Source organism: Mixophyes fleayi, chromosome 7 (genome assembly GCF_038048845.1).
Source record: "Mixophyes fleayi isolate aMixFle1 chromosome 7, aMixFle1.hap1, whole genome shotgun sequence".
Taxonomy (NCBI): domain Eukaryota; kingdom Metazoa; phylum Chordata; class Amphibia; order Anura; family Limnodynastidae; genus Mixophyes; species Mixophyes fleayi.
In genome coordinates this window covers 11,464,696-11,489,923 of record NC_134408.1, presented here as the reverse complement: position 1 = coordinate 11,489,923, position 25,228 = coordinate 11,464,696, and the positions used below count along the sequence as shown (strand labels likewise).

Here is a 25,228-nt window from a genome sequence, read left to right as displayed (position 1 = left end):
ACGGACCGGAATTGTAATTGAATATGCCCCATAGTGACAAAAAGACCCACACTTAAGAATATATGAAAGGTGTAATTTGGGGCATCTAGAAAAACTGAAATTGCAAATGGACCAGATAACTTTTTGATAAAGATTTTTTATCAGCTATATATAGAAAATTACACTTTTGTGATAATTGCTTCAAGAAATAAATGTTATTCCCATTTCAGTATCACAAGGTTATTTTTGCAATGTTAAAAGAAGCTCAGAAGCTCATATGCTGAAGGTTTTATTTTGCCTTTCCCTTTCTTTCTTACTTTTTGTTTTCCCTTTTTCAACCTCACTGTGGGCTGTTTCACACTGGTGATTTATTCACAGCATTTGACCTGTTATTTTTGTAGCTGGAAAATTCACTGGAAGTTAAAAACAAGAGCAGTTTTCTACAATCTGAAAAATCTGAGCTTGGAAGAAGATGACATGGCCAAAAGTTTTGAGAATGGCACAAATATTGTTTTTCACAAAGTTTGCTGCTTCAGTGTTTTAAGACCTTTTTGTCACAATTTTGCCTAAGCACACAGCCATGAATAAAGAATGGTACCAAAACATCCTCCAAGAGCAACTTCTCCCAACCATCCAAGAACAGTTTGGTGATGAACAATGCCTTTTCCAGCATGATGGAGCACCTTGCCATAAGGCAAAAGTGATAACTAAGTGGTCTGAGGATCAAAACATCGAAATTTTGGGTCCATGGCCAGGAAACTCCCCAGACCTTAATCTCATTGAGAACTTGTTGTCAATCCTTAAGAGGCGGGTGGACAAACAAAAACCCACAAATTCTGACAAACCCCAACCATTGATTAGACAAGAATGGGCGGCCATCAGTCAGTATGTGGCCCAGAAGTTGATTGACAACATGCCAGGGTGAATTGCAGAGGTCGTCAGAAAGAAGGGTCCACACTGCAAATATTGACTCTTTGCATAAACTTAATGTAATTGTCAATAAAAGCTTTTGACACTTATGAAATGCTTGTAATTTTACTTCAGTATACCATAGCAACATCTGACAAAAAGGTCTTAAAACACTAAATCAGCAAACTTTGTGAAAACCAAAACTTGTGCCATTCTCAAAACTTTTGGCCATGACTGTAGAGGATGACCTGAGCAGATTATCGTTCAGTGTGACCTGTTATCAGGCGACTACAGTCTAGTACATTGCTGTCATCTAGGCAAAGCTTTCTCAAGGTTCTTCACTGTGTTTTCCTTGTGATCTCAGCTACAACATTGCTGGTGTGACACTTTGGACCTGAACTGCAGCAGTGTTTTATTGTATACAGGCACTTTTATCTTGGACATTTGGTACGGGCCATTTTTATTTATTCTGACCATATTCATTGATTCTACTACTTGCACTGTTTTATCAGGAATAAATGTATTTGTGAGATAATGCACCAGTGCGGTTGCTTTGTTTCCTTCTTTTGTATATTTCTATATGTTTGGAGTGGAGTGTGACAACACACGTGTTGAGACGTCTGTAAGGAAACGGAGAATTATTCTACAGGCCTATATTTGACTTCCTGAATGTAAGCTCATACCCTGAGGGGGAGGAAATTGGAGGAAGGATCACGGGTGCTATATTGAAACTCATTATCATCACCAAGTTTTGAACACTCCATACATGCCCATAGTGGTGGTGGACTATACTTGATGTTTTACGTTATCATGCCATGTTGGTTTTCTTTCTTTTTTATTATGTACCTCACATGATGAGAGGATTGAGGGAGTGCATCTCTCTGATTTAGAAGTTCTCTGTGTTTCAAGGACGGGAACGCCAGTGTACGTACCATTTTGTGTATTACAGTGTATTTTATTGTGGAGTTGTGTGTGGAAACTCCGAGGTATTTATACAGCTGCACACCTGAGTGAAGCGCCCTATTAGATCTTGTTTTAAGTACATTGGTGGGACAGACTAACTTATGAAACCAGTGATTTATAGGTGACTAGAAAAAAGTCTAGATTAAATCTGTGAGAGAAAATCGCCAGTGTGACAAAGCTCTAATTTGTTCAATTGTGTCTATGTAAACGCTTGACATAAGTTTTTAAGTATTATTTATTTAAAAATGTTCTGTATGCTTGCAGCAGGATACAAATAATCTTAATACTACATACAATATAACAAATGACTGTAACAAACAAACACATTATTTTTTTATATGAATTCTTCCTAAATTTATTATGCCAAGTGTTTGATAAGTTAGTCCGGGGAATGAACAAATGGACTTTGTGAAAATACAGCACTAATGTAGACTTGTATGTATGTCCGACAGATGCGGTAACTATAAATGTCTCACATGGCACAATCCTTTCAATTTCTATACATTATGGTGCTGGTTCTGGAGGGTGATGTTGAAGAAAATCCTGAGCCTTTTGTTTCCCCAAATACTAATATTCCTGACAAGTGTCCCTTTCAAGCTTCCAAAAGGGACATCTGTTATCCATGTAAATATTTGTAATTAAGATAACAAAACTGGATGAACTAAGGAAGTTGTACTTCTCACAAAAGCATTTTCTGATTTTTGGAGTGATGAGTATCTCCAGTATTCCATTTACATTTGAATGCTTAATAAGGAGTATTTTCCTTTCCTTCACCAGGGGGACCCCACATTATTTATCCCCCTGCAATAGCTGTAAACAGACCAGGCTATGCGTGCTGGTGCTTGGATCAATTGTGTTGGGGGCGTAAGCACTTTCACCCCCCATTATTAGTAAATGTATTATTTTACTCTGCCGTCATCACATCAAGTTATATGCCTTAAGTCAGTGATGGGCAAACTACGGTCCGCGTGCCAGATCCGGCCCACTTAGAGGTTCTATCCGGCCCGCCAATATTTTAAAAATTTCATTAAAATATGCATAAAATTATTAGGGCCGACCCTGTGTGTCAGAACCTTCATTTTTATGCCTTCCCAGCTATTTCCTCCATTACACTTCATCCTCCTTCCTAAAAGGACACTTCGTATGTCAATCACTCAAACACCTGCCCGCCCCCTAATGGCTGAAAGTCATGTGAGAAGAGATGGGCTGGGCCATATACTAAGGCGGATTTCGATTGGCTGCTGTGTTGTCAGTTAGTGGCTCACCAGAAAGACGGACCTGCAACAACCTGCTGAAATAAGTGCTGTGTCTGTATGATCGCTGCACTTATAGAGGTAACACTGCTATATAACTGCTATAATAATGCTAAATTTGTATTATATATTTCGATATTTGAGTTTTTTAATAAATTATATTGGCCCGCCTAAATTTTTTCTTTATTTGGCTCGCTCCTGAAAATGTTTGCCCATCACTGCCTTAAGTGTATATTTATGTAGCTGCATTGTTACATAGTATTTTGAGCTGCATGTATCTATATGTCCAATTAAAAATACTGAGGTAAGAACTCAATTTGTGCCCCCTATTTTGCATGTATGTTCAGGTTGCAAAATTGTGTCCAACTCTAAATAAAGGCCCAATACAGTACGGGGTCACTACTGTTTCCTTTCTTTAGAAAAGACTTACCCACAGTCTGTGAATCAGCTGTATACATGTGTATGTGACACAATTACTGCTCAAACTCCCGACTTATAAAATGTACTGTAATCTGATTTCTCTCAGATAACTCAAAACAAACTGCTTTTAATGGGCATCAATGGTGAAATATACTGTAAGTATTTGGGTGTATGACTTCGTCATAGACTAGTGTATTCCAAACTAGGCTTGCTCTATAGAAACAAATCCTAACTAACACCCATGGGCAATAAGTGGATCGCACAACTGATACGAATGCCTATAGTAGACTATGTGGATGCAGTTTATGGTACATACCCCTAAATTCACCTTGGAAAGCTTCATACATTCCACCACTCATTCTGCTGATGTTATCAGGCCTAGGCTGTCTGTTCTTAGAGTGCAGACATAGAGTGCACTTTGTCTGTGTAGCCCTCAAAAGCTTTCTGAACGAATTATCTACACTTCAGTATCAGTAGCGATCACTCCTATTGTACTTTTGTCTTTTTTGACACAAAAGTATTTAACATCATATAGATTTTTCTGGCTAGCACGGTATTGCAATAATAATTTAAAAAAAACTTAGCTACACATTTGGACAAATTACCCAAATAGCTGAACAGACATCTTATCCCTGTAGTTAATAGCTCTTACCAACTACTTTCAGAAGCCAGATAATTGTAACTAAAATCAATAGTTATCCTGATGCCATGTCTCCATTACTGGACGAACCTACCTGAACCACCTAAAACTACCACCTTTAAGGGCTTTCAGAACTTCTGTCACCCTACTCTATAAAGATGTTTGGGGAAGTAATGCTTAATGCCTCCTGTCTAGAACCAGTTGAATTTGATGTATTCAGGACAAACCTGGAAATGAGAATTAATTTTCTATGTATTTTGATAAAATGTTTTATAAATAAGTAAATATAAGACTGCATCACCTCACCTGGATCCCGTACAGATATCTCCGTGTATTTTGTGACTTTCATGGTTCCATGTTTCCAGGTCACTCTAACTGGGTTTATCAGGAGCGTTACAGGAATGTTACACTTAGTGTTACTGGTAAATGTTCCATCTGGATTCTCACTGACTGTTTCCTCTGATTGAATCTTTGTGTGTCCACAGGTCCAAGTGACCGTTATGTCTTTAGGAGAAAAGTTCAAGAGACTTAAAGATCCCATCACATCTCCTGTATCACTGATGGACAGTTGTATAGGCTGCTGGAGTTTGGGTTTTACTGAAATAGAAAAAAATAAAACAAAAATGTAATAAACATTAGTGGGAAATTGTCTGTGGATGGCATAATATACATGGTCATGTGTGGTTCACTCAATTAAGCAGAATGTGAGCTCTCACAGGCAGAGTCCTCTCTACCCTTTGTCCTGGTCTGTCTTTCCTGTCTCTTTGTCCCTGTTACATTGTACGCTGCATATGGTATGCTGTATTGTGCTATTTACTGTGCTAGCAACTTGTATTGCTGTATTTATTTTATATATATATTTATTTTGTATTGATGTACCCTTGTTGTATGGTACTGCAGAATCTGTGGTGCCTTAAAAATGTTGATCATGATTTACATGAGTACTTATTGCTGAACTCTATACCTTTGTTAATATATAGAGCTGTATAGAGTATATAGATGTCCTGGACATGGATGTCAGGAGTGTGACACAGGACTACAGGTATATGGTAGATGGTGAGAAAAGAGAAAAACAGTGAAGGTGGATAATGTTAGCTGCTAATGGGTACAAAATAAAGCATAGGATAATTAACAATCAATGTTTTAGTGGGAATTAGTGCAGGTGGTCTATACATTTAGCAGTGAGTGTGCAATTATGGTGACAGATACAATAACAGATAATTAGGGTGTACAATCCAACCTATAAATTAATTTAAAGCCTAGAAACAATACTAAAAGTTGGACTAGCAAACAACACCTTCCACAAACATAAAATTCTGTACTTGAAAAACAGTAACCACATTTTTCTTCTTACTCAGAATGAATCCACCTTGTAGACCAATTTCAGGGACTGAGGCTATAACACAATGTTTCCCACTACATAGACACATTCCTAAACCCTATGTCATAAAAACATCATTTCTCAGAGGCACAACACATGTCCCCAACCTCTTAGAAGACCAAACATGGAAAGACTCACATATCTGGTGCAAAAGAGATGTTAGCTTACTATACAACATTGCACACCGCAATGGAACACTAGTGATAGGCAAAACACTAAAAATGGATATAGACATTGACAGATACTAAATAAACTCAAATACATTTTCACACATAACTATTTATATTTTTATATTCCAGGGCACATTTTACTTATAAACATAAGAGGGAATCAAATTGCCCCATTGCATGAATACATGGGAAGGAAACTTTATGTATAAAGATCATTCATCATCATCATTTATTTATATAGCGCCACTAATTCTGCAGCACTGTACAGAGAACTCACTCACATCAGTCCCTGCCCCATTGGAGCTTACAGTCTAAATTCCCTAACATAGACCGAGAGAGACTATGGTCAATTTTGATAGCAGCCAATTTACCTACTAGTGTGTGGGAGGAAACCGTCAGATCCATTAATCCATCTAATTGCCAATTGCCGCAATTGGTTGGCAAATTCCTCATGACTGATATGGGTGCATTTAGCCAAGTTCCGAAACTTCTGCAGATAGGTCTCTGGGGTAATAACATAGCGCTCAAGGAGGACCTGTTTTACCATGTCGTAGTCCGCAAAGTGCTCTGGAGCCACTCCGCGATAAGCTTCCATTGCACGACCTTGCAGCGTGGGAACCAGATACTTTACCCACTCCTGTTTGGGCAAGTCATGGAGGCTGCAAGACATTTCAAACACCTGCAAATGTTCATCAATATCTCCAACAGTGTCATCAAATTTGGTAAAGTGAAGAGATCCCAATCTGGACGCAGCAGATGATGGTCCACGGGCCACTGCAGGAGGCGGTGCCCACCGATTGCCCCACAACTGGATGATAAGCAACCGCTCCACCTCAGTTGTTTTGTCTCCCAGAGACCCCAGCTGCTGCATTAGTACAGAAAAGATACCCTCATCACGCTGTTGAACCTGCATCACTGGTTCACTCTGTGGGGGTGACTGTTGCTGGAAACAGGTGCTGTGTTCTTGGAGGTTACTGCCGGTACCTCTAGGTGTGAAGTTAAAATATCCTCCAGGTCACTGTCAGCTTTCTCATATTCTGACCCGTACTGCGCATCCCAGACTCTCAGTGCCTTTTTCATTTCGCACCTTGTCGCTGTGTAAGGAATTTCTAGCTTCTTTGTTTAGAACAGTATCTCAAGGTCCGCCTTGGATATTTTACTGTACTTCAACATCCTGTGCGTTCTCCTGGCTGCAGCTATTCCTCTCCGAAATAACTCGGCTCTCCTAACTGGTGCACAAAAAGCTTCCCAGGGTTACCCCACCGCTTGCCACCAGAAATCTGTGACAGAATGGACCGCCTATGCCACACTGTCTGTTGTTGCTGGGAACCGGCTGGGCTTACTTTGCCACCGTTCCCTTTCGTTATCCCAAGTACGCCCTCTTGTCGCAGTAGGAGGGGCTTACAATGCTGCCACCACTGGACTCCTTACCGGCATCCAGTGCCGAGTTTCTTCTGAGTAACTGACGCTGCGAGTGTACCCCGTTACTGGTGTACCTGGGCTGGTACTCCTGACCTCTTACTATGAATCCGGGTTGCTGTGGATGGTTCCCCTCTGGTCTATCACACTGACCAGAGCTGCAGGGTAGCAGGCAGAGCGGTGGTACTGGAAAAGCTGGGTCCAAACCTCAGAAACAGCCAGGAACGGATTAGATTTTAGGTCTAATCTGTAGGTCACAGGATTTCAGCATGGAAGATATTTTCAAGCAGGTCTTTGAAGCACGTGATGTTTATTTGCTGGTTACCAGTGATCAGGTCGGATGAAACAAGGTGAACAACTTTTAATACAAAACAGTGCTGTTTTAATACAAAATTGAACTCAGTCTCACTGGGTAAGCCAGCCCCCTCGAGGTCTGAGCTATTTTTAGAATCAGGATGTAACCTGTTTACCAAAACATGAATTTACATGCATTGCAAAGCCAACAATATTTACACTTATCTATAAAATTCTAGAAATGCTGTGATGTCCTGCCTTCAATGTTGGACCTTCACACATCAAAAGATTTAGTTAACATATGGGGCCTTTCTGCAGACAGTTCAGAATACACATTCCCACAGAACGTCACAAACCCCAAACAAGCCATTTCCCAACATCACAATACATAAAAACTTTCATCCACAAAGGCTTATTGTATCAGATATATACCTTAAGAAATAATACATATCTTCTAGAAAGGTTAAAACAGAAAAAAAAACTAATTTGTGTCCCCCTAGTCTCAGAAATTAAAGATTTATCTTACCAAAATATACACAACATCAAAAATTAAGTGCATTGACAATTATATAAATAAGCACCCTGCACTATTTCCTTTAAATAAGTTTATACCATACGTTATTTATAAGTGATCTAGTCACAACCATTAATATCAGCTAAAGATGCACAAGTCACTTTACATTGTAACCCATATATATATATATATATATATATATATATATATATATATATATATATATATATAAGACAAGAAGCTATAACTATACTCACTCTGCACTTGTACCAGTCCTGTACTTCTCTCTGCCGGCTGCTCCAAGCTGGGATGTTTCACTCTGCAGATAAATTCTGACCCTTGGTCCCCCAGTGATGGGGTGATCACCAGACAGGCTGTATAGGTGAATGTTTTATCGCTCTGCTGCTGTGATCTGCGGATTGGAAGCTTCTTTGTCTCATTGTCAGACATGGGAATTAATTCCTTATTTCCTCTCCCTTTCTTATACCACGTCACAGTCAGATCACCAGGGTAATAACGTGACACTGTGCACTGCAGCTGTGTCTGTTTGTCCAATAACAGATCCGGTGTCTGTATTTCATCCATTTCTGGTCGGGAAAGGAAATCTGCAAATATTATGAACATTGAAAAGGTTCTCAGTGACCCTGTACATTTATATTATGTTACTCAGATCATATAATTAGTGGGGTTCACAAAATTAAATGTTTTATTTTACATTTATTTTAACAGACATTGTATCAATTTCTTCCTAAAGTTTGAACTCGTAAAGAATTACATAAGATATTACCGACCAGAAATCAGTTTTGAATTTTAATAATATTTCATCAATATATTCTTTATTTCCAACAATGAGGTTCATATTTTGAGGAACAGTTTTGAAAACTCTGCTCATCTCTAATTCTCCGTGAGGCGAGGCTTGGTGTCACATGTAAAAACACAAACATTAACCTGGTGCAGGTTAAACATCTTTATTATACCACATCAGACCTTTTATAGGGGGTTTGCTGTGGGGTCCACACTGGAAAACTGAAATGACACTTTTTGTTGCAATTGTAATGATAATATTTTATCACACATGATTTGTACCCAAGAAAACCCAATTGCTGATTATATCCTGGAATTTATAAAGAGTTTAGTTTAAATGATATGGATATATTTAGAGTATGACAGCAAGATGACCATTGAACTGAACACCACTTATAAAAGGCCCACTAAACCCTATTACTGAAATGTTCAGATATAAAAAATAGAGGTAAAATGTATTATTAAGTGATACCCTGACATTCCAAATCAGTTCTGTTATAAGATAAAGTATTACCTACACGCTATACACCTATGTATGTGGATGACTTCAGTGACAGTGTTATGACATTATACTCATAACATACAGAAATAGCTGATATTTTGTGTCAATTATCTTAGCACATAAATGTTGAGCTGATAATTATACAATTGAACTTATATTAGGTTACAATTATTAATATACCATACTCACCCTTCACGTGTAACGCTCCTGTACTTCTCTGTATCGGCTGCACCAGGCTGGGATGTCCCACTCTGCAGATGAATTCTGATCCTTGATGTTCCATCAGTAATGGGGTGAATATCAGACTGGCTGTACAGCTGTATGTGTTATCTGGCTGCTTCTGTGTACTTGTAATTGAGGTTTTATGTTTAGTAACAGAAAATGTATTATGTCCACTATTTTCCTTCGTATACCAGGTCACAGCCAGATAATCAGGGAAATATCCAGAGATTATATACTGCAATCTGACTTCTGTATTCACAAGTAAAGTTGGCTTCTCTGTTTCCTTTATCACCGGACGCCAGGGAAAATCTACAAATGAAATCATATTACTGTATGCAGTAAAAGAAACAGTCATGTACTGTAAGGAAAATATCCAACCATGCAATGTAGTATCTTCATTACCCAGACTCTGCTATGTTATCTCCATTCTTGTCTTCTTGTTATTATTGCATCACTGCCAAGTGCTGCTGATTGCCAGGTTCCTCACTTATTAAAGCAAGTAATTATATATATATATATAGTACCGTCTCCTGGGGTGGATGGTGTTTATAATAGGAGCAAAGAAATTTCACACAAGTCCAAAGGTTTCGTGTGCAATTGGCCTCAGCCTGTTTTCTTCAGTAAGAAAACAAAAGAAAACTCCAAAATAAGCACACTGCCTTCTGGCTACTACTAAACACTATGGGTGTGCACCGGCCACTTTTGGTGTTTTGGGTTTTGGGTTCTGATTAGCTTGAGGTTTTGGGTTCTGATTGGTTCTGCCAAAAGACCTGACGAAAGGTTTTGGTTCTGATTTAGGGTTTTGGGTTCTGATTTATTTTTAAAAAAGTATAAAAAGTGCTAGTTTTTTGTGTTTTTTTCACTCCTACGCTATTATTAACCTCAATAACCTCAATAACAATCATTTCCACTAATTTCCAGTCTATTCAGAACACCTCACACCTCACAATATTGTTTTTAGTCCAAAACGTTGCACCAAGGTAGCTGGATGTCTAAGCTAAGCCACACAAGTGGGCGGCACAAACACGTGGCCCATCGTAGGTGGCTGTGTAGGCTTGAATGGCCTTTTTCTGCTCCTCCATCCTCTGCAGCATATAGAGGGTGGAGTTCTAGCGCGTCATTACCTCTTGTTTTCGATGATGACAGGGCATTTTAATTATTTTTGGATTTGGCAGCAACACTGAACGTATTTTAATATCTGATACGCAGCTATCTGGATTGCGTAGTGGAGTGGCCCCGGTACCCAATTTGGTACCGGGGCTACAATACCTCCTCCAACTGGTCTGAATTCCACTGCACAGATGGCGGACACCGGACACATGTCTAACACCAACATAGCTGTGCCGGTGACATGGCCTGCAGGACTATCTCTGATGGAGATAGAACTAGGCCCCAAAGAGCACATAATGCCAAAAAAAAGAGTTGCAAGATGGAATTGTCCTTGGGCCCTCCCACCCTTATGTTGTTGAAATAGGACATGCACACTTTAACAAACCAATCATTTCAACGACAGGGCCTACCAAACTACTGTGGCTGAAATGATTGGTTTGTTTGGGCCCCCACACAAAAAAAGCTATTCATCTCTCCCTGTACTAACTAAACTGGCTCTACTAAGGCAAGATGTCGGCCTCATCCTCTGATTCCTGGCCCCCTTCAGTGTGTACTTCCTCATCCTTACACATTATCAATTCGTCCCCGCTGGACTCCACAACCACAGGTCCCTCTGTACTATCTGGAGGGCAGTGCTGTACTTGATTGAGGAATTGACAATTCATTTTTATGAACATCATTTTTTCTACGTTTTGCGGAAGCAACCTCCTTCACCGCTCACTGACCAGGTTCCCCGCTGCACTAAAAACTCTTTCCGAGTACACACTGGAGGGGGGACAACTCAGGTAAAATAGAGCTAGTTTGTACAGGGGCTTCCAAACTGCCTTTTTTTCCTGTCAGTAAGAATATGGACTGTCTGACATGTCTACTTGGATGGTGTCAGCAAAGTAATCCTCCATTTTTTCAATTGTGACAGCATCCAATGCAGCTGCAGTAGACATGTCTGCAATGGTTATCAGGTCCTTCAGTCCGGACCAGATGTTCTCAGCATCCCCGCCAGCGGGTCTTTTAGGAAAACTGAGCTTTTTCCTCGCAGCCACAGGTGTTGAAGATTGGGCATCGCCCTTGGCAGACGACGTTGATGGCATTTCATCGTCTATGTCATGACTAGTGGCAGCAGCTTCAGCATTAGGAGGAAGTGGGTCTTGATCTTTCCCTACTTTATCCTCCAAATTTTTGTACTCCATTATATGCAGCACAAGAGTGCGTACCCCTAAACCACACACACTCGGCAAAGCCTTTACAAATTATCTGCGGCACAGGAGAGTACCACTGGACTGGAGTTATACAACAGTACCTATTTTTTGGTACAGCAGCAACAGTGAACGTAGATTGACTTTTAAATAGCAGTACCTAGTATTTTTTGGTACAGCAGCAACAGTGAACGTAGTTTGACTTTTAAATAGCAGTAACTAGTATTTTTGGGTACTGCAGCAACAGTGAACGTAGTTTGACTTTTAAATAGCAGTACCTAGTATTTATTTATATATTTTTTCAATTATTTTTGGATAATTTTTTTATAAATTTTTTTTTATAAGTTTTTTATAAAAAAAATTAACATTTTTTTGAATTTTTGGATAATTTGGAAATAACAATGCCCTTAGCAGAACAGAGCACAGGACACAGGCAGCACCACTGGACTCAGCAGGACAGAGCACAGGACACAGCACCACTGGACTCAGCAGGACAGAGCACTGGACAAAGCACCACTGGACTCAGCAGGACAGAGCACTGGACAAAGCACAAAGCAACACTAAACTGAAAAGCAGGACAGGAGCTACCTAACTACAACCTCCCTCACGAGTGATCGCAGCCAGAATGAAGATGGCGGCCGCGAGAGGTGAATTTATGACATCCGAGTCTCGCGAGATCCGACGCGAGACTTGGATGTCATAGCCTCGGTTTGGCTTCATTTGCCGCCCGGAAGTTCCCGAACAGTGCTCGGATCCCATCGGATCCGTACTGTTCGGGTGGGCTCGGATTACCGAAATCCGAGCCTGCTCATCTCTACTAAACACTGGTCACTGCTGACTAAAAAACTAAGACAAAACAAAAAGAGGTTTCAGCACAGTTATTTACAGGCTGATATCAGCCTCTCTGTCACAGAGACTCTGCAGCCCCTGTGACTGGGGGAGACTGACTGAGCTGCTTTGCAGCCTTTTACTTGTACCCCTTAGGTGCAACTCCTAATTACCAGCAGTACTTACCTGTAAACAGACACACTGGAAATCCGATGTAAGGAGAGGGCGACACTTCCAAATTGCGTCACTTGCAAACACGACTTGGACATTTTGGATTTTAGAGCGCAACACACGGACCCATGTAAGTATTACCTTTACGTTAGAGGTTGGGGTTAGGGTTAGGGGTTAGGGTTAGGAATACTGTTAATATTGCCATAATTAAATGTGTTCGTGCGTTGCAGCTTTAAAAAAAAAAATCCAAGTCAATCTTGCAAGTTACATCATTTGTAAGTGATAATTTGGAAGACCCGGTTTATGGGCCTAATGGATGGAGTCTGCCCTCACAATCCATCCATAACCCCAGGACCCATTTCCAGCTTTAAAACAGGCCTATAGCCCTTCAGCAGCTTACACACAATAACTTTCCCTGGGGTTTTAAAACAAGTAGGTTAGGAACCTAGGTGAAATGTACCTGCGCTCAAACACTTTGTCACACATCCCCCTCATCTGTTTTGACCTAGGGGCTGGAACACTTGTAGCCCCTAGGAAGAAGACCCAAGACAATGCTTTGGCGTTAGCTAATTGTGTACCAGGTCTATGATCCATTGTAAACCTAAAATCCTGTAAGGCTAGAAACCATCTCGTAACCCAGGCATTCTGGCTTTAAATTGCAGATGTCCACTGTAATGGGGCATGATCCATCCTAAGCTTTAACTGTCAACCCAAGAGGAAATACCCCAGAGTGTCTAATGCCCACTTAATAGCCAATGCTACCTTTTCTACAATGGCGTACCTCCTCTCATGCTCATTAAGCTTTCTACTCAAGATATGTTATAGGGCACTACTCCGGGTGGTAATCGTATTAACGGTGATGTAAACACCAACAGTATTTACAGCTACATAAGTAATACGATAGCGAAGAAAGTGACATGTAAAAATAACTACTTACCTGTAAACAGACACACTGAAATTCCGATGTAAGGAGAGGGCAACACTTCTAAATTACGTCACTTGCAAGCGCGACTTGGACATTTCGGATTTTAAAGCGGCAACACACGGACCCATGTAAGTATTACCTTTACCATAGTGGTTAGGGTTAGGCAGTGGCTTAGAGTAAAGGTTGGGGTTGGGGTTTGGGCTAGGGGTTAGGGTTAGGAATACAATTAATATTACCATAATTAAATGTGTTCGTGCTTTGTCGCTTTAAAAAAATAAATAAATCCAAGTCGCTCTTGCAAGTTATGTCATTGTGTCACCCTCTCCTCACATCGGATTTCCAGTGTGTCTGTTTACAGGTAAGTAGTTGTTTTTTTACATGTGGCGTTATTAATACAGGCTGCGTATATAACGCCAATTTTAAGGTCTTAATGCCAGAAAGGTTTCCTCTGTCTCAGGGTTCCACCTCACCATATTAGACTGCCTTCTCTTTGTAACGTCTGATAATGGAACCACTGTGGTGGCGAAATTACAAATGAACCGCTGGTAATACCCTGTGATCCCTGAAAAGGCTGTCACTTGTTTTTCACTCACAGGATGGGGCCAGTTTTGGAAAGCCTTAATTTTAGCCAACTGGGGCTTAACCACACCACTTCCTATGGTAAAGCCCAGGTTTCTAACCTCTTCCATCGCTAGACAACATTTCTTCGGGTTGAATGGTAAGCCCTGCCTTTCTAATTTAGTCCAACACTGCTTGAACTCTAGCTAACCGAGAGTCCCAATCTGGATTATGAATCACAACATCATTCAGATAAGCCGTTGCATACTGCCTGTGGAGTTTCAACATCTTATCTATGGCACGTTGGAAGGTTTTTGGACCTCCATGTAATCCAAATGGCAACACTTTTTATTGATAGAGCACTTCTGTAACAGAGAAGGCTGTTTTTTCTTTTGCGTTGTCAGTCAATGGAAGTTAAAAACAAGAGCATTTTTTTTTCATTCTGAAAAATCTGAACATGAAATAAGCTGACATATAAAGAATGACCTGAGCAGTTTATCACCCAATGTGACCTGTTCTCAGAGGATTACACTCTAATATATAGTTGTCAACTGGACAGCATTGGCTCACAGGGTTCTTCACAGTCGTTTCCTGGTGATCTCAGCTTCAAAATTGCTAGTGACAGCCTGACCTATGAAACCAGTGACTTGAATGTGACTAGAAAACAGTAGAGATGCGCAGGCTCGTTTTTTAGAAAACTGAGCCCACCAAACTGCGTAAATCAGAGTACTCTCCCGCTTCTTTGGATCTGACGATGTGGCAAAACTTCAATGTCGTGTCATCAGATCTCACTGCTTTTGGATTCCATAAGTCCCTCCACAGGATATCCGGCGACATTTCTCATACAGACACCGGAGGGGCAGCATCGTTCCTGTCACTCTCCAGTATCCAGTGCCATTGTTCAGTGCCTGTCACGGATTTAGAGCTCTGAAGGTCCTGCTGGTATTTTGTAGACATTGTCGCAATGTCCGAGATTAAACCGTGTGGGCAATAAAGGTACTGAAGGAGCACGAAGGAGCAGAGTCAGGAAGCCGGGGGCCAATACCAGAAGATCAATATAACCAGAGGGAGATCCAAAAGGAGAGTTAGGCAGAACTGGGTCGGAATCCAGCAAGACAGGCAAAATGCTAAAAAGCTGACAAGGGTGCTGGAGCAGAGGTTGACCTAGTTACTCTGGCAGCCTAATGGCGCCAAAGCCTGCTTTAAAAAAAAAAGGAGCATTCTCATTGGCGGAAGTGGAATCGGCGTTCAGAACAGCTGACCGCCGACAGGGAGGAGTTGCTGGTGTCTCTGTTGCCTGGCAATGGAGACTTGATGCTTTGCGCATGCGCCCGCACTGCCGGGCCGATACCCATAAAGAGCGTTCCATTGTCTAGAAATGGGACACGCGAGTGGGGAGCGGGGATGGCAACTGACAGTGCCATTGGTCACACAGACACAGGATGGGTAGCATCGTCTTGTCACTCTCTAGTGCCATTGCTCACACAAGCAAAGGAGGGGTAGCATTGTTCTTTTCTATCTACAGTCTCCAGTGCAACCTTCAAATTTCGTTATTCTGCAACACAACATATAAATCATTGACTCGCTGTGTGTACTCTACTCAGTTGTGTACTTGTTTGTCATTTACAGAAAAAGTAAAATTGCATTTTTGGACAAATTGTGTGTGTTCATTGATATGTATCATGATCAGTCAACAGAGGAGCAGAAGCACCAACCAGCTGCTTCCACGAGCCATGAAGACACTAGTCCTTCTACGTAATCTTCTAAAGCCTATGCTCAATGGCACACTGGGTTTAGGTAAGGGAAACTGAAATTAAAAAAAACAAGTTTTTACATTGGTAAAAAAAAAAAACATCTTCTAATAAAGGGCAATTTTACTGCAGAAAAAAATAAAATTGCCAACAGGCCTTTCTACACATTCAGTGGCATGGAAAGATACAGGCCTTCACCTTTAATTATGACTGATAATTCTGCAACTGTCAGTGAGCCATCTTCTTCTGTCTGTCATGATGATGCAACACCTTATCATTCAGAGTCTAGAAGAAGTGCCAAATAAATGACATGCATAAAATCAGTGCTGAAAAAAACCCAGTAAGACAGTAGAACAAACTCTGTGTTTGGAAATGTCACAAATCCATGAGGACAGTCCTTTCACCATTTCTGCAAATGTGTGGATGAGCAGCACAAGTATAGCTGGTGATATAGAAATTGAGGATGCCACTTTGGATTTGCAACAGGATGAGGGGGATATTTGTGTAACTGACTAGAGGAAGTTGATGATGAGGATGTTGTTTGTGTAAGTCCTGCACCAGTGAAAGCAGTTCTTTCCAGTGATAAGAAGAAGGCCATTGTCGTACCTGGGCATAAGAGCAAAAAACCAACTCTTATGTGTGAAACTTTTTTTACCCAAATCCTGACAACAGTTGTGTAGCCATTTGTAGCGTTTGTGAAGCCACAGTCAGTAGAGGTAAGGACCTTAACCATCTAGGAACCTCATCCATGTTACACCATTTGAAGAGAGTTCATGGCAAGCTTTTGGGAAAATACGGAACTTATTCTAAAAATAACAAGCAGTCCAGCATCAGCTCTCTTATCTAGATCCCAGCACCTGCAATCTACACCACAAACACTGTCGTCATCAATATCCTCACTTGTGATTTGAGTTAGTCCTTCATCCAAGATGAAAAGGCTAGATGACTCCTCCCCTATCCAGAATTCATCAGAAGAATCCTTGAGTGTTTGCTCCGCTGCTGCTGCTGGTGCTGGATCTTCATCCCAGAAGCAGACCAAGAAGAAGACTACTAGCAGTTTACAACAACTGACTGTTAAACATTATTTTGCAAGAGGAAGCAAGTATGACAGCTGTCGCCCAGTCGCACAGTGGATCACAGACAACATGGCGACTATGCTAGTATAAGATTTGTATACAATATCCACAATTAATGCAGCAGGATTTAGACAGCTAATTGAGGTCCTGTGTCCCCTTTACCAAATTCCATTTAAACACCATTTTGCTAGAGATATATGGACAAGCGGAACTAGGCAAAGTAAAGATTGTATGACCGACAGCCCACTGGGTTGGTGAATCACCTTCAGCAGTAGGAACAGCAGCAGCATCTAACAAACAACGTCAGATCATTCAGAATCAGGCTACTCTGTGTATTACAGAAGTCGGCGCAAGGGGAAGGATATGTGAACAAAAGGAGACAAACAAAAAACAAAAAACAAAAAACAAATACTGTAATTTGCAAGCTGAAAAAGTCCTACCCCACTTCTTGTGGGGAATGTTTCTAACGTTACCAGTTCAAAATCACAGTTCTATCCGGGTGTAGGATGGTGCCCTTAGTTATTTCTTAGGAAATGTTGTAGTTCCTCCTCAACCCGATTAGCATATATACAGGGTAAAAAGAAAAAAAAAACCGCTCATAGCGTAAAAACGTTTTTTACATTTATTTAAATGACATTAAAAACACTCACATTGAGTAGCGATGTCTGTTCCCATAAAGGTATCTTTACTTAGAGTCCCACAAGAGAACGCGATGAAGCAGATTAAGCAGTTCCTTGTTTCTCGAGTGGCTCCAGCCGTCCTCAGTCTCAGAGTGCCGGAAAGAACCCTGTGACGTTCGGAGGGCGTGGTTACTCCGTGGATGCTTCCAATTGGCCCAACGCGTTTCGTCACAGGTTGTGACTTCATCACACCCCTGATGAAGTCACAACCTGTGACGAAACGCGTTGGGCCAATTGGAAGCATCCACGGAGTAACCACGCCCTCCGAACGTCACAGGGTTCTTTCCGGCACTCTGAGACTGAGGACGGCTGGAGCCACTCGAGAAACAAGGAACTGCTTAATCTGCTTCATCGCGTTCTCTTGTGGGACTCTAAGTAAAGATACCTTTATGGGAACAGACATCGCTACTCAATGTGAGTGTTTTTAATGTCATTTAAATAAATGTAAAAAACGTTTTTACGCTATGAGCGTTTTTTTTTTTCTTTTTACCCTGTATATATGCTAATCGGGTTGAGGAGGAACTACAACATTTCCTAAGAAATAACTAAGGGCACCATCCTACACCCGGATAGAACTGTGATTTTGAACTGGTAACGTTAAAAACATTCCCCACAAGAAGTGGGGTAGGACTTTTTCAGCTTGCAAATTACAGTATTTGTTTTTTGTTTTTTGTTTTTTGTTTGTCTCCTTTTGTTCACATATCCTTCCCCTTGCACCGACTTCTGTATTTATTGCAATTGTATGGTATTGTGGAGTAGAGGCTATTCTTCACTTGAAGTAGTGGCAGCATCCCTTTTCCCTTTCCCCCAATCCTTGGAGTGCGCAGATCATAACGTATGTATTTATTACTCTGTGTATTACCAGCTTCACTAGGAGGCATACTGCCGACAACCTGTTAGAAGAACTAAAGGAAGTCATTGCAACAAGGCTTATGCCGCTTGGACTCTCCTAAGTATATGTGATTTCTAATAAAGACACCAATATTGTGAGAGCATTACAGCTGGATGAATTACAACACAATCGCTGCTTTTCTCACACAATCAACTTGGTGGTACAGAGCTTTTTAAGAAATGACTGGGACGTGCAGGAGATGTTGCCTGTAGGAGATTGCAGCAGCTGCAAGGAGAATGGAATTTGCCCTGACACTAACTGAAGCAAGAGGTGGCTTCAGATCATGGTGGAACAGCGAAAAGCCATTCACGCTTACTCCACAAGCCATGCCATTGGGAAAGGAGGGGGAATGTACTTTAGTCCATTGAGTGAAGAATACTTTCCATGTTGTACAAGGTGGTGAAACCATTCGAAGTAGTCACCAGTGAAGTGAGTTCAGACACTACTAGCTTGAGTCAAGTGATTCCCCTAATTAGACTTTTGGAAAGGCATCTCCAGAAATTGAAGGAGGAGATGAAACAAAGTCATTCCGCTAAGTATGTCTGATTTAAAGATCAAGCACTTTATTTGGATAGTTATATGAATGAATATGGATATGGGGTTCTGCCTTTGGGGATTAAATGGCGCTCCACCAATATAACAATGTAAGACAAAGTCTGTAATTATATCATGAAATTTTATAAAGTGTATTATAGGTTAAAAGAAGTGATGTCTGCCACTCTGGCCAGAGAATAACATAGTAGAAATCGGTTTTAAACAAATGAAATAATCACAGGAAAGGTAATAATACATAAATAATACTGCAATCGTATGATAAAGAGTCTTAGGACTAGATTTACTAAGCTGCGGGTTTGAAAAAGTGGGGATGTTGCCTATAGCAACCAATCAGATTCTAGCTTTCATTTATTTAGTACCTTCTACAAAATGACAGTTAGAATTTGATTGGTTGCTATAGGCAACATCCCCACTTTTTCAAACCCGCAGCTTAGTAAATCTAACCCTTAGCTTTCATTCCATAAGCAAATAGACACAATCCAGTGTTCATGGAATATCGTGGTCACTTTATTAAGTATATACCCAATACAACTAGACACGATTTCAATGTGCCCAGTCCCAATTGAGAAAAAGTGTAACTTACAGTTTTTGGTGAAACACAAAGAAAAGTGTCCTCCGGGGAATACGGGTGACTTACAGTTTGTGATGAAACTCAAAGTAAAGTGTCCCTCCGGTTGGCCGTGAATCGTCTCCAAATATCCAAATCCCAATGGAACGGGTAAAGCGGCAGGTGGTTTGTAGACAGGTTTACCGCTGTTGACAAGGTGATAGCTAGCGCATGCACAGCTTCCTCACAGTGCTCCCAGCTGTTGCGCTCTCTGGGCCCGAGTCATTAAGGCAGAAAAGGAGTAAATGTTCTCTGGGACAAACCATGTCCCAATAAAAGGGGTGCAAATTAGTTTATTATTTTGCACATAAGTTAAATACTGGCTGTTTTTTCATCTAGCACACAAATACTTAATAGCTTTATTATTATACTGAAATTTAAATTGTATCTAGGACATGTCCTACCCAAACTATAAATCTGTCTCCACATTTTAAATTTACCTCCCCCTCCAATGCAACATGGTTTTGCCCAGGTGCAAATGTTACTCCTTTTTTATGCTTTGCTCTTCTTAATGACTCAGGCCCTCTGTCTGCAGCTCCTTGCGTCCCGCTGAGCGGGCGAATCTTCCGCGTTTGCAGAGTTACTGTTTTTGGAGCCTAATAAATCACTATGAGGATGAAGCAGTGGGATAGAAATGTATTGAAGTATAAATGCAATAAACCAATGCGTTTCACCTCTGTTGTAGAGGCTTCCTCAGGGATAAATGTGTCTGAGTCTCCAGTAAGTGTATCAGTTTAAATATCCCTCATTCCAGTTCCTGATTGGTTATTCGCTGAAAGTAGGCAATCCTGATGTAGATAAAGACTTTATTGGTGCCAATACAGCTAGTGGTTTTGTAAGTGACCACCATAAACAAAATAAAGTACATGTATATAGTAGACGCTGAATGTCTGTTCATATATGAAGGTATTCCATAATGCATCTATAAATATATACCATGTAGAAATACATTCCACAGTTGAAATAAGTTACACTTTTAAAAATACAATGATTGCTAATAGTCAATTAAACTGATAGTGATAGCCTATTGATTAAATATGCTATGCTTTGAGATAGATAGTATATGTCCTAAGTGCAGACTCCTCATTCAAATAGAGTAGATGAGAGTTTCAGTAACTAGTCTGCCTTAAATACAGATATGGTGTGTGGGGGCTCAAAAACTTGTGTATAAGGTATACCAATAAACAACCATATTGGATTAGAAAGGATGATGTTTAATCTTCAAGGAAACCTCAACATATTACTATATGTTTGTCTGAATGATAGGGAGACCATTCAATCACCAAAGGAAGTACCCCATATCCTTATTCATTCATATAGCATAAGTAGACTTTACAGTACTTTATATGCTTCGCCAGGATCCAAGAGATAGTAACATCTTAAAATTTGATCAGTACAGTTTGGCTGTGTTTGATCCTAGGTTTAAGAGCATGCCTTTTATTTCTTTCCAACTGACCCAGATCTCAAGAGATGCAATGAAGTCCTGGTGAGCAAGTTGACAGCTCAAGTGGTACATGACACAATGTCTCCTCCTTCACTTGCTCCATCAACTGCTGCTAGGAAAAAAACTTAGCTATCCCAAGAGACCCAGTGGTGATGCAGATGAGTCAGCAAAACATTTTGACATCTGGTCTGGTCTAAAAGAATACCAAAGCTGCCCATCCTCTACTGTGTACTCAGAAAGAGTTTTTAGCACAGCAGGAACATTGTCAGCGATCGGCGTAGGAGGCTATTTCCTAAAAACGTGGAAAAGATGATGTTCATCAAAATGAACTACAAATTCCATGAGGAAGGCCTTTACCGTCAATTACATCAAAGTACAGAGACTTCTCTAATGGTGGATTACAGCGGGTATGAATTGTGTGAGGATTATGTACACACTGATGAGGGTGAGGATTAGGGTGAGGATGACGACAACAACATCTTGTCGCTGTAGAGTTCATTGACAGCACTGTTAGCTTAGCTGCCTTAAGCCCATTGGTAGCTTGTTTTGTGGGGCCCCAAACAAACCAAGCATTTCAGCCACAAAAGTGGCAGTCCTTGTCGCCTAAATGACTGGTTTATTAAACTGTATATGTCCTTTTTAACATATGGGTGGGTTTAAACTGTAATTTCGGATACACACTGTGCTATTATGGATGGTACTATGCTTTTGAACACTATTATCTTTAAATTCGGAATACAGTTATCTGCCTTCACTAGATTGAAAAAACAAATGATTGCTAATGCCAGTTAATTTTAGCATTCCTAAGCACATTCATATCAAGCATAGAACAAAGGATTACATCTTATCCACTCAAGAACCTGGACTATGAGCCTTTAAGTAAACTGACCTATTCTTATGGCATATTGATTCCTGTACATTGAACCCCAGTTCTCATTATATTCAATTATATTGTATGTTTCTTTTTAATATACAGTATGTAATTTTATCTGGCCAGATATTATTTTGTGTATAATTCTGCAGTTTATTAAAATAGTTATTGTGCATTTACATTTGTGGTAAAGCACTTATCAACATACCTCCTTCACACACTTTGCCACTAAAACATTGGTTTGTCTTGGCATAATATTTCAATTTGTCAACATTTATTTTAGGCTAATTTTCTATAAGGAATAGAAATGATACAGTGCACTCACAACAAAGCTATTGCCAGAGCATTCAATGAACAGTGTATGTGGTGCTTTGACTCTTTATTGCTAACTCATAACCGCAACCAGAACTTTTTTGTGGTCCTTAAATCCCCAGCTCTGCGTGGACCAACTGAACAGAAATCTTAACCCTGTAGTTAACAGCTCTTACCAACTAAGATCTACTTCCAGAAACCAGATAATTGTTACTAAATTCAATAGGAATCCTGATGCTCTGCATTCTCCTACTAAGCTCCCCATTTCTAGACAAACCTATCTGAACCATCTAAAACTACCATCTCTAAGAGCTATCAAAACTTCTGTCATCCTATTCTACAAAGATGTTTGAGAAAGTAGTGCTTAATGCCTCCTGTCTGGTACCAATTTTATTTTATCTACCCAGGACAAACCGGGAAATGAGAATTAACTCTCAATGTATTTTGATAAAATATTTTATAATTAAGTAAATATATGTCTGCATCACTTTACCTGGATCCTGTACAGATATCTCTCTGTATTCTGGTACTTTCGTGGTTCCATGATTCCAGGTCACTCTCACTGGGGTTAACAGATACTTTTTAGGAATGTTACATTTAGTGTTACTGTTAAATGTTCCATCAGGATTCTTACTGACTGTTTTCTCTGATTGAATCTCTGTGTGTCCACAGGTCCAAGTGACCGATATGTCGTTAGGATAAAAGTTCATGAAACTTAAAGCTCCCATCACATCTCCTGAATCACTGATAGACAGCTGTATAGGTTTTTGGATTTGGGGTTTTACTGAAATAGAGAAAAAAAATAGCAAATATGTAATTAGTGGGATATTGTCTGTGGATTTACGTATTTACTTTTTGCATTTTGTATTTATGTACCCTTGCTGCAGAATCTGTGGTGCTTTGTAAATGTTGATCATGATTTTCATGAGTATTTATTGCTGAAAACTCTAGACCTTTGTTACCATATAGAGTTGTATAGAGTATATGGAGGTCACAGGACTACAGGTCTATGTTAGATGGTGAGAAAGGAGAAGAGCAGCACGGTCGCTAAGTAGTTAGCACTTCTGCCTCACAGCGCTGGGGTCATGAGTTCAATTCTCGACCATGGCCTTATCTGTGTGGAGTTTGTATGTTCTCCCCATGTTTGCGTGGGTTTCCTCCGGGTGTTCCGGTTTCCTCCCACATTCCAAAAACATACTAGTAAGTTTATTGGCTGCTATCAAAATTGACCCTTGTCTCTCTCACTCTGTCTGTGTGTGTGTGTGTGTGTGTGTGTGTGTGTGTGTGTATGTGTATGTGTATGTGTATGTGTGTGTGTGTGTGTGTGTGTGTTAGGAAATTTAGACTGTAAGCTCCAATGGAGCAGGGACTGATCTGAATGAATTCTCTGTACAGCGCTGTGGAATCAGTGGCGCTATATAAATAAATGGTGATGATGATGATGAAGATGATTAATGTTAGCTGCTAATAAGTGCAAAATAAAACATAGTATTATTAACAATCAATGTTTTAGTGAGAATTAGTGAAACAGTGCAGGTGGTCTATATATATTTATGGTGACAGAGACATAGACAATTAGGGTGTACAATCCAACCTATAATTTCATTTAAAGCCTAGAAAAAAAATACTAAAAGAAGGACTAGCAAACAACACCCTCCACCAACATAAATTCAGTACCTGAAAAAAACTAACCACATTCTTCTTCTTTTTTTTTTCTTTTTTTTAATCAAGTCATTCTTATTGAAAATTTTACATCACAAACAGAAAACAAAAAGCAAAAATCCAATACATTGTATAGACTGAAACTATAAACCAACTAAAATGTCCTTAAATCCTTAATAACGGAAAAGACAAAACTTGTGATGTAACATAACAACGTCAACTATCTTAGAATTAAGACAATAGAACAAAAGTCATCCCACACATTGAACAATGTAACAAAGGAGAGTCGGGAGGAATCAGTAAACCCGTAATTGAATATCAGAGAAGGATAGAGAGGGGGGGGGGGGGGGGGGCAGGTAGTAGGGCATCAACAACCCGGAAGAAAACAAAATACTGTATGACTTAGTGCTACACCCATAGGTTTCACAGTTACATAGCTGGAGGGCATCCAGTGTGTGGGGGGGGGGGGGGGGGGGGGGGGGGGGGGAGACATCCTGGAAATGTGCCTAGGTGAAGGCACCACAAGCCTGGATTTGACCAAACCTTGTAATTCTTGGGCATGGCATTTTGCACCTGATAAGTGTATTTCTTGTAACCCACAGCCTCGTTAACTGACCCAATCCACCTCATTTTCACTGGGCATCCGTGCTCTGGTAATTATAACCTTCGCTAGCATGAGCAGAGTAATGACATATTGGACTGAACATTTATTGAGAAACAAATCTTGGGCAAGGCCACAGATACAAATTTTAACTTACAAATAGCAGGGGGACGTTAATACTCGAATTTTGAATAGCAGACACCACTGCCTACCAAAAAAGCAGTACCCCTGGGCATTCATAAAGTAGATTGCAGAAATAAGCAGAGTGCGTAGCATATTAAGGACACTTAGGGGTATATTTACTAAGCGGCACTTTCTCAGAACCGCCAATTTTCGGCCCTTTGGAGCAATTTACTTAAAACAGCAATTTTATTAAAGACAAAATCCGAAGACTCCAAAGCGCAGAGAATCTGCAGTTCCGTCACTTAATAAATATATCCCTTGGAGTCCGTTCTGGCACTCATTTGGATGAGCTTGTGAGGGAAGTGGTATATCCTATGCAGAATATATAATTAGATTTGA

At 40.3% G+C, this 25,228-nt stretch overlaps 1 protein-coding gene across 1 annotated transcript in view; it reads right to left on the bottom strand.

Moving 5' to 3' along the window:
- Nucleotides 1–23,242, bottom strand: part of LOC142098455 (uncharacterized) — a 584,882-nt gene extending 561,640 nt beyond the window's left edge. Inside the window, exons 1-4 of the mRNA XM_075181300.1 lie at nt 22,937–23,242; nt 9,438–9,779; nt 8,200–8,547; nt 4,471–4,761 (exon numbers count right to left, since the gene is read on the bottom strand). Coding sequence (XP_075037401.1) covers nt 4,471–4,761; nt 8,200–8,547; nt 9,438–9,779; nt 22,937–23,171 — 1,216 coding nt within the window. The 5' untranslated portion in view covers nt 23,172–23,242. The remainder of the gene's footprint in view (nt 1–4,470; nt 4,762–8,199; nt 8,548–9,437; nt 9,780–22,936) is intronic.
- Nucleotides 23,243–25,228: the final 1,986 nt, after the last annotated feature.